The sequence below is a fragment of the Alosa pseudoharengus genome, unplaced genomic scaffold, assembly GCF_046254945.1.
Source record: "Alosa pseudoharengus isolate Yale_2024_CS ecotype anadromous, Long Island Sound unplaced genomic scaffold, YU_APseudo_1.1 YU_APseudo_1.1_scf_15, whole genome shotgun sequence".
NCBI classification, from domain to species: Eukaryota; Metazoa; Chordata; class Actinopteri; order Clupeiformes; family Clupeidae; genus Alosa; species Alosa pseudoharengus.
The window spans coordinates 14,285,428-14,299,835 of NW_027468620.1; the positions used below are offsets into that span (position 1 = coordinate 14,285,428).

At 44.5% G+C, this 14,408-nt stretch overlaps 1 protein-coding gene across 5 annotated transcripts; it reads left to right on the plus strand.

The window, feature by feature from the left end:
- The first annotated feature begins 982 nt into the window (after positions 1-982).
- LOC143124258 (RING finger protein 122) lies at positions 983-10,264 on the plus strand. Of its 5 annotated transcripts, XM_076285672.1 has the most exons (7): positions 983-1,941; positions 2,429-2,634; positions 7,006-7,195; positions 7,447-7,489; positions 7,597-7,638; positions 7,952-8,034; positions 9,148-10,264. In XM_076285672.1, exons 2-7 carry the CDS (start codon positions 2,610-2,612, stop codon positions 9,266-9,268), a joined length of 504 nt encoding a protein of 167 aa, XP_076141787.1. In that variant the 5' UTR covers positions 983-1,941; positions 2,429-2,609; the 3' UTR covers positions 9,269-10,264. The 5 variants fall into 5 exon arrangements, with proteins under 5 accessions (XP_076141787.1, XP_076141786.1, XP_076141790.1 ...); XM_076285671.1 differs by lacking the exon at positions 2,429-2,634 and having other exon boundaries at positions 984-1,941; XM_076285675.1 differs by lacking the exon at positions 2,429-2,634 and having other exon boundaries at positions 985-1,181.
- The last annotated feature ends 4,144 nt before the right edge of the window (positions 10,265-14,408 follow it).

Genomic DNA, 14,408 nt, shown 5'->3' on the forward strand with positions numbered 1-14,408 from the left:
AAATGTTCCATTTGGCAACAGAAGCCATGTGGTACTAGAGGCCACTGATCTGGGGCCATGTGGGGGAGGGTTGTATTTCAGTTCGATGTGGATCTAGATGTCCTTCTGCAGCAGACTGAAGACAAACATGTTAAGGCACATGCACCATCATTATATTATTGTTGAGATTAAAAGCACTTCAAGGGGGTATTCCAAGTATGTGGTTAAGTGACAAACCTGGGTAAGTTAACTCAGAGTATGGGGTAAACCTAATAGAAGAGCTGTATGGCTTCATTCTCCTAACAAAACAATGCCATAGGGCTTTGTTGTAAGAAGTTTACCACTTTCTCTGAGTTAATTTACCCAGGTTTGTCAATAAACCACGTACTTGGAATACCCCCCAGAGGTGGATTGCAAGTCACATATCCTATCCACATATCCTATCTATTTTACAGAGCTGGGCCTATACTAAACACAGGTGGTGCCTGTGAAGAAAGACACACCTGTGAAACACTTGAATTTAACTCCATCACCAAGAAGAGCACAGATTTACAGTGTAAACAAAAGAGAGAAAATCCAGTCCTTTCTACTCTCGCGTCCTATGGGAAGCACACACACACACACACATAGTAGCACTCTGTGTTTCTTCTCCAAGGGTCTCTCGGCAGCGGGTCGACTTTCTCACCTCAGTGTCTGCCCGTGCTTTCCTCGTTCGGCTGCCCTGGGTTGTCACCCACGGCGCCAGTCACAGTCCACCAGGAAAAACAGGGCTGACGAGATTCAGTGTGTCTGCCTGTCTGCCTCCACTGTCACCTCCTAACAGCCTGCAGCTGGAAGCTGGGGGAGGGAGAGAGCAAGAGAGAGTGAGAGGGAGTGAGGGTGGAAGGAGAGAGGGAGAGAGGGAGGGAGGGAAAGAAGGGGCGGGCGTAAGGAGAGAGCCATGATGCAGGCAGCGAATCACATGAGCAGGGCTGTGTGTACAAACTGAGCAGGAGCCTGCGCAAGCCCAACGCAAGCTGGAGAAAACACTCGGCACCATTACACAGAGCCGACGCACAGCTGACCAAGGCAGACACACACACATAAACAGACAGACAGAGAGAGAGAGAGGAAAGAGAGAGAGAGAGAGAGAGAGAGAGAGAAAGGGAGAGAGGCAAGCACGGGAGAGGAAGGAAAGGAGACGTGGAGCCGTGTCTGAAAGGGTGGGTTCCTTTTGTTTTTGTCTCGTCTGCTGTCACTCTCTCTCTCTCTCTCTCTCTCTTTCTCTCTCTCTGTCTCTCCGTGTGTCTGTGTAACTCAGCGCCGCAGCGGCGGCGGCGTTAGGAGTCCTGAGCAGATGGTGTAGAGCAGAGACAGGGGCAGGCAGCGGCAGCACAATGCCAGCCACAGCTTGAAGAGGGGGGCTGCGCGGAGCTCACCGCCTGCTGCCGTCGTCATCTCGCCCGCCGTGCTGTGCCATCCCCTCCCCTCACCCCCTTTTGTTTTCCAGCGCTGGCAAACAAGGTCAGGATTTCTACTGTGAGCGCTGGGAGATAGAGAGAGAGAGAGAGAGAGAGAGAGGGAGGGAGAGAGAGAGAGAGGGAGGGAAAGAGAGAGAGGGAGGGAAAGAGAGAGGGAGGGAAAGAGAGAGAGGGAGGGAGAGGAAGGAAAGAGAGTGACATACGTGGAAAAGGTTTTTCCTGGATTTGAGCGAGAGAGCGACAGAGGGAGAGAGGAAAAGAGAGAGAGAAAGAGGAAGAAAATAGGCAGGAGGTGGAGGATTGAAACTCTGAAGGAAGAGGAGGGGGAAGGAAGGCTTGTGACTATGTTTTGAAGGTAGACAAAAGCAAAACAGCCGCAAGGTTCTTGGAAAAAAACACTTGTTATGAGGGGGAAGATTTGGAGAACTGACTTTGTCATCGTGGTCTCTCTGTTCTTGGATGATTGAAACTGTGATCTGCTCCAAAACCAAAGGACCAGAAGGTAACCGCTATTAGGAAACACTGTTGTTATTCTGTCGACGTGAACGACTGTGTCTACTCTAGTCTGCCTCACGACTCCGAGACCTCCTACATCTGTGTTTTGATTCTCTCTCTCTCTCTCTCTCCCTCTCTCTCTTTATTTTCTCCCCCACCTCTCACGAGTACACCGACGAGCACAAAACAGGGCAAAGTCAAAAAACAATGCTGAGTATTGATTTACCTCATTCTCGTATTCTGCTTTCTATGAGAAATGCACGCGTGTGTTGATGCCTTCTGGTTCAATGTGGCAAGTGTTGACAACCAGCTCCTGACAATGAGTGACTCATGCGTGTAAATGTTTCATCGGAGGAGAGGAGTGGAGAGCGACTAGCGAGAGCGACTGGCATGCCCAGCCAAGGCCACGGCCTGTGCTTTGGTACACTGAAAAATTAAGTCCAGATTTCAGCCTGGAGTCCACATATCTAAGCTAGACCCCCCCCCCCCCCCAGGGCTGGAAAGTTGGCCCTGCCATCTGAACTGGGACTTTGGAAGGTGGTTCTGCGTGAGAAAGGGAGGGACTTCCTCAGACAAGCTCACCCCCCCTTCATCACACTCTTTTGGGACACTTTGTATTGACTTGCCCACCCCCCAGTGGACTTGGTGGAAGTGATCACCAGGGGCTTCTGTTTCATGCACCCAGTCCTGTGGTGTAACGGTGAGTATTTGTGTGTGTGTGTGTGTGTACGCATGATTGTGTGTGTGTGTGTGTTTGTGTGTGTGTACGCGTGATTGTGTGTGTATGTGTACGCGTGATTGTGTGTGTGTATGTGTGTGTGTGTGTGTGTGTGTGTGTGTGTGTGTGTGTGTGTGTGTGTGTGCAGGATTGCATCTATGCTCATGATTGGTAGCTTGTCGCCACACATATAGTAATATGTGTGTTTGTGTCTCAGTTTGTCTGTCGGCCTGAGTGGCTATTTGCTTTGCCCATTCCAGCCCAATACTGAGTCTGTACGATGCATGTGTTATTCACAGAGTCTGCAGTCTTCTCCTGGACTTTCTATCAATGATTCACTAACATCCTCCTAAGATTACAACTACCCCTCCCTCACCCCCCCACACACATACACAAACACCACACATACACACACTCTCTCACACACACACACATACACAAACACCACACATACACACACTCATACACACACACACTAGACAAACCTCCCCCCTCCAGGCACAGCCGGTCAGTATTACCACTCTGACCCGATCATGTACCCCAGTGGCTGAGCTGGAGCGACTCATTGTTCCCCTGTATTACAAGCCTTCCATTGGGCCAATTGAGCAGTACGCTGTGCACAGGCTCTGTTTGACCTCTGGGTCAGCCTCCATTGTCTCCCCCAAAACTGTGCTTCCTTCCCCCCATGGAGTGTCATGAGTCTGGCAGAGCTGGGTCCTGATCTGATCTCCACACCAACCCCCAACCCAGCACAGAGGGGCAGATGGTGGGGACGACATGGCAAAGAAGCCACCCTCACACAGCCTCTTTATCTTTCTGCATGGAACACTGATCTGACTATATCTATCTATCTATCTATCTATCTATCAGCCAAATGAGTAAGTATCTATTATCTGGCCCCTTTTTCTCTTTCCTCAGTTGTTCCACGTCTGATTGTTTGTGCTGTTGACATGATCCGATCTAATTTTACAGCTCTGATCTGATTTGTCTTCCATTTTGTTTGGATTCATTCTCTTCCTCTCTCTGTCAATGAACAGGATGTTAGTTCTTTCTCCGAAATGTTTCACAAATTCCTTACACAGTCTGTTTGTATATTGAACAAAAATCTACTGCAAATTGTACTGACTATGCCTTGACAAACCAGCTTTGGAACCTTTGGACTCCTCTCCTACTGTATCTTATTTGGTTATTCAAAAGATTTCCTTCTTTACTCCATGGAAATATCTGGAGGTTCTTTACCAAACTAAAGTCGCAACTCTCCCTTTTCACTTCTAAACAGACAGTTAAACAACAGGAGAATAACTAAGTACACCACTAATTATGACCCAGCCAGTATACAGAAGTACTGTAACAATGAATGAATTCATTCGGCCAGACCAGTATAGTGTCTGACTCTCCTGCACTCAGACACTGATAGACTAGAACAGAGGTTTTCAACTGATCGTGAACCAGGGACCATCATTCTGACCATTTAAGCAACCCCAGGACCACCACTGAACAGAAATATTGATTCCAACATTGAAACGATGATCACTTGTTGAAAACCCCTGAACTATATATGGAAATGAGAGTGAGCCTGAGGGACTTTTCTAGTTGTTGACAAGCCTCAGGCTCTAGGTCGTATCATCTCATCTCACAGATGCTCAAACAGAACCCGTTGCTTATCAGCTCAGGTCTACTCCAGTTAACTACACAAGCCAAAACCAAATCATTTCTCAACACAACTGGACTGATAGCTTACATTTGTTTCAGTTCCAGACAATGGCGACATTCTATATATTCTTAGACAGCAGTTTCCCAGAATGCAACCGGTTCCCTAGGAGGTTAAATGCTCTGGTAATGCTCAATGCAAACACCTGAAACACACAGTGTGTGGAGTAAATGGTAGCTGCGCTGAATGCTTCTGCACGTGCTCAAAGAAGTCATGTGACAGCATGGCTGTTGAGTGTTATTGTTGTGGACACAAAGGCAGAGTGACGGCTCCCGGTTGGTCTGCATTCGCATGGCACAAGTGCACACTGCTGCTTGGCCGAAGCGACCGTTTCCCGGTGCTAAACTCAGTGGTGTCCGTGAAGGCATGACCCCCGCGCTCAGGACCTGTGGCCTTCACAATGTGACGCTATTAGTGGACAGGAGGAGATGCCTGTTGCTGGGTAAGAAACTGACTGTCTCGGCCTATCAGGACGTAACCACACAGGGCGTTCAGTTGTCATTCCTTTTTTGAATGAGATTTTTACTTTCTCACATCTGATGATCTTGCCTTTGATTTTTTTTTTTTAATTTTGTATTTTTGAATTTTTTTGACTGATATATCCAAGTCAATATTATAACTTGTTTTGGACAACAAATGTGCTCCAGCCTCAGCAATAGCTTCACAATCTGCCCAGTGGACCAGTAATCTTTCATTGACATGCAACAGATGGCGAGCCATTGTTGGTGGTAGCTGGTGATTCAGCGCACAGTACCGTTTGTTTGTATCCTATAGGTCTGGCCTGACCTCTCTCTGTGTGGGGCACTACACAGAGGCCCAGGGCATGGAGGATATACTGGATGTGTGTGCCCGGGATAAGTGCCGCTGAGAAGCCCAAGGATCAGAGCAGGCTGGTTGGCAGGGGTCATTTGTTGTGCCGAGTTATGCATTATGATGATGCTTTAGGAACGTGCCATCGGGATATCACCACTCTCTGCGGGGAGATTACAGATTAGGGGGGGGGGGGGGGGACTTTTCACAGAAGACAGATTGCAGGGCGAACGTACCCGGACCCACCTCACCCATTAAGAGACGGGCTGATGACTCACTCAGCAGAAAAAGCTATAACACCCCCCTTCAATGCACCCCCCCCCCCCCAATATAACACTGCAGATGTGCTTGTTAAATCTTGATAAAAAAAAAAGTTTACCTAAACTGTTTGCTTTGCTTTGCTGAAAAAAACATATTGGAACTGAGGGGTATGAGAATTTGGGTGGTTTAGAAGAGATAAACTGATGAACTATCATGTGAGGTCAACACTTTAGATAAGACCAGAATGATGGCAAATAATGCTGAAAAACAATTGCATTTCATAGCTTGATAGTAACAAACTTTTGTTGATTTTGCACAGATTGAAATGGTACAGCATGACTGCTTACATGCCTTCATCATATTTTCTTATTCCAGTGATATGCTGCTACCCTGACTGGAAGTAAGCAGATTATGGAGGGAATATGTTAATCTGACAGAGTGTATTAGGTTATCGTATGTGCTGTGGCCATGTTGTTAAGTGCCTCAAATGGAGTGAGGACCTATCCATAGAGTGTCTGGGTGGACGCAAATCGCCATAAAGAGCATAAATAAAACATTAGGAGTGCACAGGCACTTAGTGGGGGAGAATGCATGTGGGGGCAGAAATGTAGGTCACAAAGTTTTATTTTTGTTTTCACCAGCACTAAAAGTTTGGAGAAACTACCTGGCTCTCAAGAGGAAAGATTGTGTGTCTGTGTATGTGTGTCTGTCACATTCAAGAATGCAGAGATGCTACCTGTTTTTGTGGAGAAATGATTTGGGGGTGGCAAAGCGAACTATCTGCTACTGACCTGAGGCACCTCGGCCACCTGGCTGGCTCCCTGCCACAAAGACCCACTTCTCCACTTCTTTACACCAGACAGATTGTAACAGACCACAATGAACGCAGTGTTGCACTAATGTGGGGAACACGAGGACACGCTAGCAAATATGCAACATTAATGCATTGGCTGTAGAAGAGAAAGCAAGTGCAGGCACAGACACACCCACACAGACACACCCACTCAAATAACTAAGTGCTAACACACACATTAACACGCAAACTCATATTCCATATATACTCAGGAATGGATTCCGCCCTGATCTCTCCCACTTAGCTGCTATCTTCACACACACACACACACACACACACACACACACACACAGTGCTGTGAGGACATACTGAGAGAAAACAGAGCCAGACATATTTACATCCCAGCTCCTCTGTTATACAGCAGAACATGCGCTCCTTCAGCTCTTGGCCGTAACCGAGTCCCCCGGGTGTCTACTCGGGCCGCACGCTGATTTATGGTGATGACAATCAGGCATTTGCATCCCCGAGTGGCCCACTGGGTTCCGCTGCTCCATTATCCTGCCCACTGTCCCTCTGGTCGACGTCAGCTAAGCTAATGACATTCCCGTCGTTTCATGTCCACTGCCGATTGCTCGTGACTCACACACTGAGTAAGGCCCGAGTGACCTTTCTCTCTCCACGTTTTTTCGCGTTTGTGTTTCATTTGTTCAACTTGGTTTTCTTCTTTCTTTCTTTTTTTTTCTCAATCTCAATTTTTTTTTGTCTTTTTGTCTTGCAGGATGTGTGTGTGGCCCAGGACTGCAAATCATCGACCCGTTCTGCAAGATGACCTCTGAGGGGGAGATCTACAGCCTCCCCCTCAACGTCTACGTCATTATCCTGGGAATTGGCCTCTTCATCTTCCTGCTCAGCATGATCTTCTGCTGCTACCTGTTCAGGTGGGACCCTCACTCTTGTCACCTGGGCTGGTAAGGGACCAGGGATGGGACGTTTGTGTCACTTTTTAAATCTACTTTTATTGCCATTCAAAGGTGGCATATCTCTTGTTGTTTCCAAAATGACTTTGTCTCACTGTGGGAGAGTAAAGTGAGGCCTTTGCTTCCTGTTATGCAAAGATAGACAATGTTTTCTTACTGCTTTTCATTGTGGTGGTGAAGTAGCATGACTTTTCAGAGTATAATTTCAGTACAGCACAATTAAAAAATGGGTTCACTTACAGGTTGAGGCGGCAAGGCACAAGAGAACAATATGGATACAATGAGGTAAGTCTAAATTGTCTAAAATTACTAAGTGAAGACAGATTGATGTAGTCATCAGGCATCCCAAAGGTTTTACTTCTTTACTGAGTTTTTTGTCATTCTGTCTGTAGGTGGTTCTGAAAGGAGCAAGCAAGAAACTGAGTCTTCTTGGAGTAAGTTCAGTTTCTTCATGTACAACTGTAATCTTGAAAGAGTTGCCAAACTATGTGGACACGTCTCAACACATTTGGCCCCTGAGTAAGATAGTGTGCTGTGACGCAGTCAGGGTGCCTCCTGCTTTACCTTGCTTAAAGATTGAAGAGAGAATTTTCCACTCAAACAAATTGTCCACAAGACACAACAACAAAGGAATGTCATGAAGGACTAACATTTTTAATCTCTCTTGCATTCTCTCTCTCTCTCTGTGTTGTGTGTGTGTGTGTGTGTGTGTGTGTGTGTGTGTGTGTGTGTGTGTTTGACTTACAGCAAACCTGTGCAGTGTGTTTGGAGGAATTCAGGAGTCGAGATGAACTTGGCGTGTGTCCTTGCTCACATGCTTTTCACAAAAAGTAAAAAATAGCTATCGTCTTTATCGCCTACCTCTGTTTTTCTCTTCTTCTCTGTGTCATTCTCTCTGCATCCCCTCTTTAATGTTTAAACACCATCTTTTATCCAGTACATTCACACTTATATTGTGCTCCCTGGTGGCTCATAAAGTAATATCCATGACACCTGTTCTATGGCATGTTTATTGCTACCTTAAAGAGGTTATTGGGGATTTGCCAGCTCAGCCTTCACTGCAAGTGCAGGTTTTGCATGCTTGTATGACTGCATAACAATAATCTGAATATCTACACTTTGCACCTACAGCTACAAAACAAACCGACAAAAGTAAATGTAATTGTACAAGAATGCAAAACTCCTTGCCATCACAAGGAAAGCTTTGTACGTGGTATGCAGCCACACAACAATCAAAGAAACTGAGGAAGGTTGTGTCCAAATTGAAGGCACCTTTTTACAAATCAAGAGATGTGGTTTCGGATCTAGATGTATTTCGCTATATTCTATGGAGCAGAGTTATAACAACAGTGTGCTAACAAGCTAAGAGCCAACTAACATCCCTTGAATACAGCAACAATAGCACTGTTGGCACTGATGAAAGCTGTTTAGCTTGCTAGTTGCTGTATTTTGCTGATGCATTTGGTGATGTGGTCACTCCTTACATATAAGAGCCAGAACACATCATCAAACATGTAAAGTCACCTACATACACCCATTAACTCTTACCAGCACCCACCAAAGATTACACACCAAACAACCCCAGAAACAGATCTGGAATATCCTGCACCAACATGCACCACTTTAGCACAACACTACAGCCATTTCATACTCTGGCTCTAAAGAGTACACAGTGTTCTACACACATGAAAGCTCTTGATTAGACTGTTGCTGAAGCCTCTGTCTCAAGCTTATCAAATATATTGTAATTAACCTCTAATTTATCTCTCTAATTTTCCTCTTTCCTCTTCGTCTGTCTTATCTGTTCTATTCCTCTCTCTCTCCCTCTTGCCTGGTCTCTCTCTCTCTCTCCTGTCACCCCTGCCCTCTCCTTTTTTGCTCCCCCCATCCAATTCTCTCTCTAATCCCTCTCTCCGTCTCTCTTCTCTCCCTCCATCTCTCAGGTGTTTGGTGAAGTGGCTGGAGATCCGCAGTGTCTGCCCCATGTGCAACAAACCCATCTGCCGGCTCCAGCCAGACCCCCCTCAGGGTGCTGAGGGACCACAGGGCCTCCTGGAGGTGTGAGAGAGAGGCCCCTGACGCTGCGGCCTCAGGCACCCACCAACACACAGCTTCAAGTGTCCTCTTTCTGTAAGATAGAAGGAGAGAGTGAGAGGGAAGAGAAGATGGAGAGAAAGAGAGAAAGAAAGGGGGGGGGAGAGAGAAAGAATAACACAACACTTCACTGAGAGATAACAAAGTCCTCTCTGTACCTAACCACCAACACACACACCCTCCGTCCTCTATTTAGTCTTCTCCTCACACACACACGCACACACACACACACACACCCACACGCACACACACACACACACACACACACTTATACAGACCAACACACCCACCGATATACATGCACTTCTTAAATGGACTTGGGTTGCCTGGTAACTGACATAAACACTAAGACAAAAGAAGGAGGTGACAGAAAAATATGTGTGTGGCCTAATCTGAGATGCTTGTGTAACAGACTTTCTATATGTGGGAGGGTGATAGGCTGATGTTGGTAACTACTTGAGAGTTGTGTTTGTGTACTGTGGCTCCAATGGTTTGTACAGTGCCTGGAGAAATGGAATTGACACTGCCCAATATAGAGGTAACAGTAAGCTCACCCCGTCGGCGGTTTCACGTGTTGGCAAAAACCTGCCAATAGCCATGGGATTCTTATAAGGCACAGGTTTGAAGTTAAACAACCAAACCCTGTCACAGCTATACCGAAAAAAAGTATGTATTTCAGCTGTGTCTGGTTCTGGTTTTGGAGAGTCACCCCACCAATTGATTTCCCCCATACTTCTGGAGATTAGCAAGAAATGAGATGAGAGTCTCAGTAAAGCACAACAAACCACTTTCTGCCCAGTCGAAGCAAAGATGGTGGAATCAATGACCTAAGGTGGCCCTGCGAGACCAAGACCAACAGCATTTTTAGATGGTGTTTAAGTTATTTCTAAGTAGTTATTTTGTATTATTATTATAATCATCATTATTATTGGCTTTCAATAAAGTGTAATGTTTCCGTGACAAAGATACAGTTGTGTTTTGTTGGTGTAATCTTTAAAGGCAAAAATCCACAAGGCATTGTATACATTTGATGAACTTGAGATGTTCAGCTTGTCCAGATAAGGCAGACATTTCTCCTCCAGTAACATTTTTTGCACTGGTCTCATTTTTTGCTCACTGAAGAGAGTGCAGCTGGGCATTTAACCTGTGTGAACAGTAGGCTGACCTTATGTAAGGTTGAAAAAAGAAATCCAACAAAAGCCCTTTTCATGACTGGAGTGAAATTCCCAGCGTTTTACCGTAGTGATTTATATGTGTCAGTGGAACAGCCTTGTGACGCTGTCACTAACAGGGCATTCCACATCAAAGACTAACAAAGAACAACTCGCTTCAGTATTTCCCATAGAATTAAAGAAAGGAGGAGCTAATCATTTGCATTTGCACAAGAGGACTTTCATCACAGGGGAGGTCTTTTGGACTGCAGTTGTTACAGGGGAGGTCAAATGCCCTCTGTGGGCCAAGATGTCTGCGTTCTCATTTCAGATTTTATACTGGACTTGTCAACCCCCCACACCACACTCACATACTCTTTCACAAACAAACACACACACACACACACACAGACAGACAAGAGGCTGCAACAGGCCTGGCATTGTGTGTGGAGTGAAAAAAAGATCCACAGACATGTGTTCCACACACAATCTCCTCCTTCAGGATGCCACTAATGAGCTTATTGTGTGTGTGTGTGTGTGTGTGTGTGTGTGTGTGAGGGGGGTGCTGTGCACAAACACATATTTGAACACACTGACACACACACACTTCTCATGGTTCTGCCCACAGCAGACATCAGTGTTGGCAGCTGAAATTAGGGTAAACAGCAGGCTGGCTGAATGAAGGGCTGGACATACTGTCTCTGCGGCTCAATATCATTACATATTCTGTGCAAACATCCACTTGGAGATTCTCGCACGCACACAAACACACACACGCAAACACACACACATTATTCAGATAGCCTTTGTGTATGCCGAATGTAAAATTGAATTATGATTTATGAATTCAGATTACGTTTCTATCAACACTGGGCCCTACACAATCTGTAAAATCACTCATCCTGAATGCCCAATATGGACTGGTGAATGACCAATATGGATTGCCATGAGGTTAAACTAAATGGTATTATCGGAACATAATATGGTAATTATATATAAGGTGGCATTTACTCTGGAATTGCTCACTTAAATAAGCTTGCTCTTAGTCAAGTAAACATTTTGTTTTCCCATGCCACGGCAGTATTCCCTGACATGTTTTCTGAAATCTAGTATAATCAAACTGGCTTGGTACCTGTATTAACTTCTTAAATAACCTTGCTTTTGATGGCAGTGTTCCTTCTCCTCTCTGGGTCAGACAGGATATTCGCAGTTCCATCCAAAACTGTGCCAATATGCTGAAATTACACAACACAGTTGCTGGTAGAATTACAGAGGCAATGAGTCATACTCAATGAGTGATATATCCCAGGTGAATAAGATGAAGAGCAGGGCGTTGGTCTCTGTGTTGGGCTGCCACTCTGCTCTGCTTGCTGTCCCATGGCTCCAGGCCTGCCTGGCAGAGCAACAGACATCCTGACAGACAGACTGATCCCTGCTGCTGACGCAAACGCACAGAGGAATGTCATGCTGGCACTGCTCGGGCCTGCACAGAGAGAGACGCGCTGGTGATGAGGAGGCTTCACTCCTGTCTCCAGACGTGTGGTAGGCAGCAGTGAGTGCCAGACAGATGGGACAGACACAGCAGCTTCCTCTCCCAGCGGTAGTGGAAGAGAGAGAGATGTGTGTGAGAGTGCTGTTTTAGGCCTGCCTATGGAACATGGTTATGGTTATGGCGTTTAGCAGGTGCCCTTATCCAAAGCGACTTACCAGATACAGGACTAATAATAAGCAATTAGTAGCATAATGACTGATCTCCAGAGCCGGACAGTAACGGAGTACATTTACTTGAGTACAGTACTTGAGTACAATTTTGAGGGATCTGTACTTTACTCAAGTATCATTTTTGGGGAGTACTCATGACTTTACTCAAGTACATTTTAGAGGCAAATATTGTACTCTTTACTCCACTACATTTCTTTCCATAACCGTGAGTATCCGTTTCTTCTTCTAAAAAAAAAGGAAAAAAGAAAAATCTCGGAAACCCTCAATTTGTTGTTTCCCTCTCAAACGTGATTGGATTGTGCAGGCGGCACTGATTAAGACAGCCTATCAGCAATCACCTTCTGCCAAAGTCAACTCCATAAGAGACAAAACCATGGACGAAACAATGGATGAAGACACACAGCATGTGCCAACCGGGAATGTGCCAACCTGTGGCCCCACCTCACCAGACTATTTAAATGTTCTGAACAAGTTAATGATAGTTTTCAAGTGTTTCAATTACAAAATAGTATTTTGTATTTAATATATGTATTTTAAATACATGTATTAGAAATACTGCCCATCCCTGGCAACATGGTAAAAAGATGAAAATGACTTAATTTTACTTTCAATTCCTTTTACATTCTCCAAGGTATTAACATTAACTTTTTTCATAACTCAATGTAGGACGTTTCTGTAGATAAATGTAAGCACTGTGGCAGTAGTAATGCAATATTTAGAAAATGTAGGCTACTCTTGTACTCTTGATACTCAAGTACTTTTAAAAACATGTACTTCAGTACTTTTACTTAAGTAGACATCTGACTGTTGTACTTTTAGTAAAATTTAGCAAAGGGTATCTGTACTTTTACTCAAGTAATGAAGCTGTGTACTCTGTCCGCCTCTGCTGATCTCACTTGACACAGACATGATTTAATTATCACAAAAACATCACCAAAAAGAATGTGATGCAAATCAGATATGTTCAGTGGACAGCAGTGTTTCTATTTATCTGTTCATGAACCTCTCTTAAGACACCTTTTTCTAAAAATCAACAACCTTAAGTCTTGAACAATCTGTTCTAAAATTTCCCTCGCGATGAATAAAGTGTCTATCTATTCATCTATTTATCTACAGTATATATCTATCTATCCTTACAGCTGGGGGATAACAGCGGGCAGAGGTCGGAAAGTCAAAGAAATCAGTCAAAGAAGATAACGTCTGAATGTATGTGACCAGGCAAACACTTCTATTTACTCAGCTTCAGCTTTATTGTTGTCACACATGAATTTGTCTTTGTTCACGAGTGGCTTTGATCATCAGAGGACAATGCAATATAAAGGGCAATATAAAGCTCATATTAAGTTGAAGAGTGTGATAATAAAGGTATTGCTGATATGGAAATATAATGGTGGTCAACATGTATACATTGTGATGACGGTTGACAGTAGGCTACCTGTAGTTGTGCTGCTAGTCTGTAAAAATATACAGTAGGAGTTTACTCTCAAATGACAACTGCTCCCCCTGCAGGGCAGAATCATCCATTGCGTCTATGGCAGGTTAAAAGAGGATGAACACCATCTAGTGGTAAGGAGAACGGTTAAAAATGGCAAGGTAATATCACCAAAACTTCTGTTACTACCTCCACAACTAAGTCGTGTTATTATTAGGGCTGTCAAAATAACTGATTACTTTCGATTAATTAATTTGAGAAAAAATAACTGATTAAAAAAAATAACACAGATTAATTGATTCCGTATGACCTTTGACCCCGAGCCATTCTAGTCAGTAACCATTAGACTGTAAAATAAAGGAGAGAGAAGAAAGTGTGCTGCCTAGATCACTGATTGGAACATTTACTTTTAAAAAACGGCCTGATGGTATTGATCAACGGCGCGGGAAGGGGGGTGCTAAGGGTGCTGCAGCACCCCCTGCTGGCAGGAGATAGATTTTTAAATATTTTTTTTAAATAATTACTAATTCGCTGTCTGACATTATTTATATTTTTGTATGTGAAATGATGAGTCAAATAGCAAAAACGGGTTATGGATAGGTTCGAATATAGGCTACTAAAAATTAACAGTTATAGAGATCAACGTGAACGTGAGTCAGTTAGCCTACTGTAAGAACCGTAGCGTGGTTTCAGCTAGGCCTATGTGATAGCGATCAAGTGTGTAGCCCTATGGTTGATATAGGCCTACATATTCTATGCGATTTACACGTTCAAAAAAAGCATGGATAAGCTGAAAGAAACTAAT

Bases quoted from the DNA above. Each gene is read 5' to 3' on its own strand.
- LOC143124258 (XM_076285671.1), top strand. From the start codon at position 1,899: ATGATTGAAACTGTGATCTGCTCCAAAACCAAAGGACCAGAAG. The intron at 7,196-7,446 runs GTAAGGGACCAG...GTTCACTTACAG, and splicing joins CACTCTTGTCACCTGGGCTG to GTTGAGGCGGCAAGGCACAA. The intron at 8,035-9,147 runs GTAAAAAATAGC...TCCATCTCTCAG, and splicing joins TCACATGCTTTTCACAAAAA to GTGTTTGGTGAAGTGGCTGG.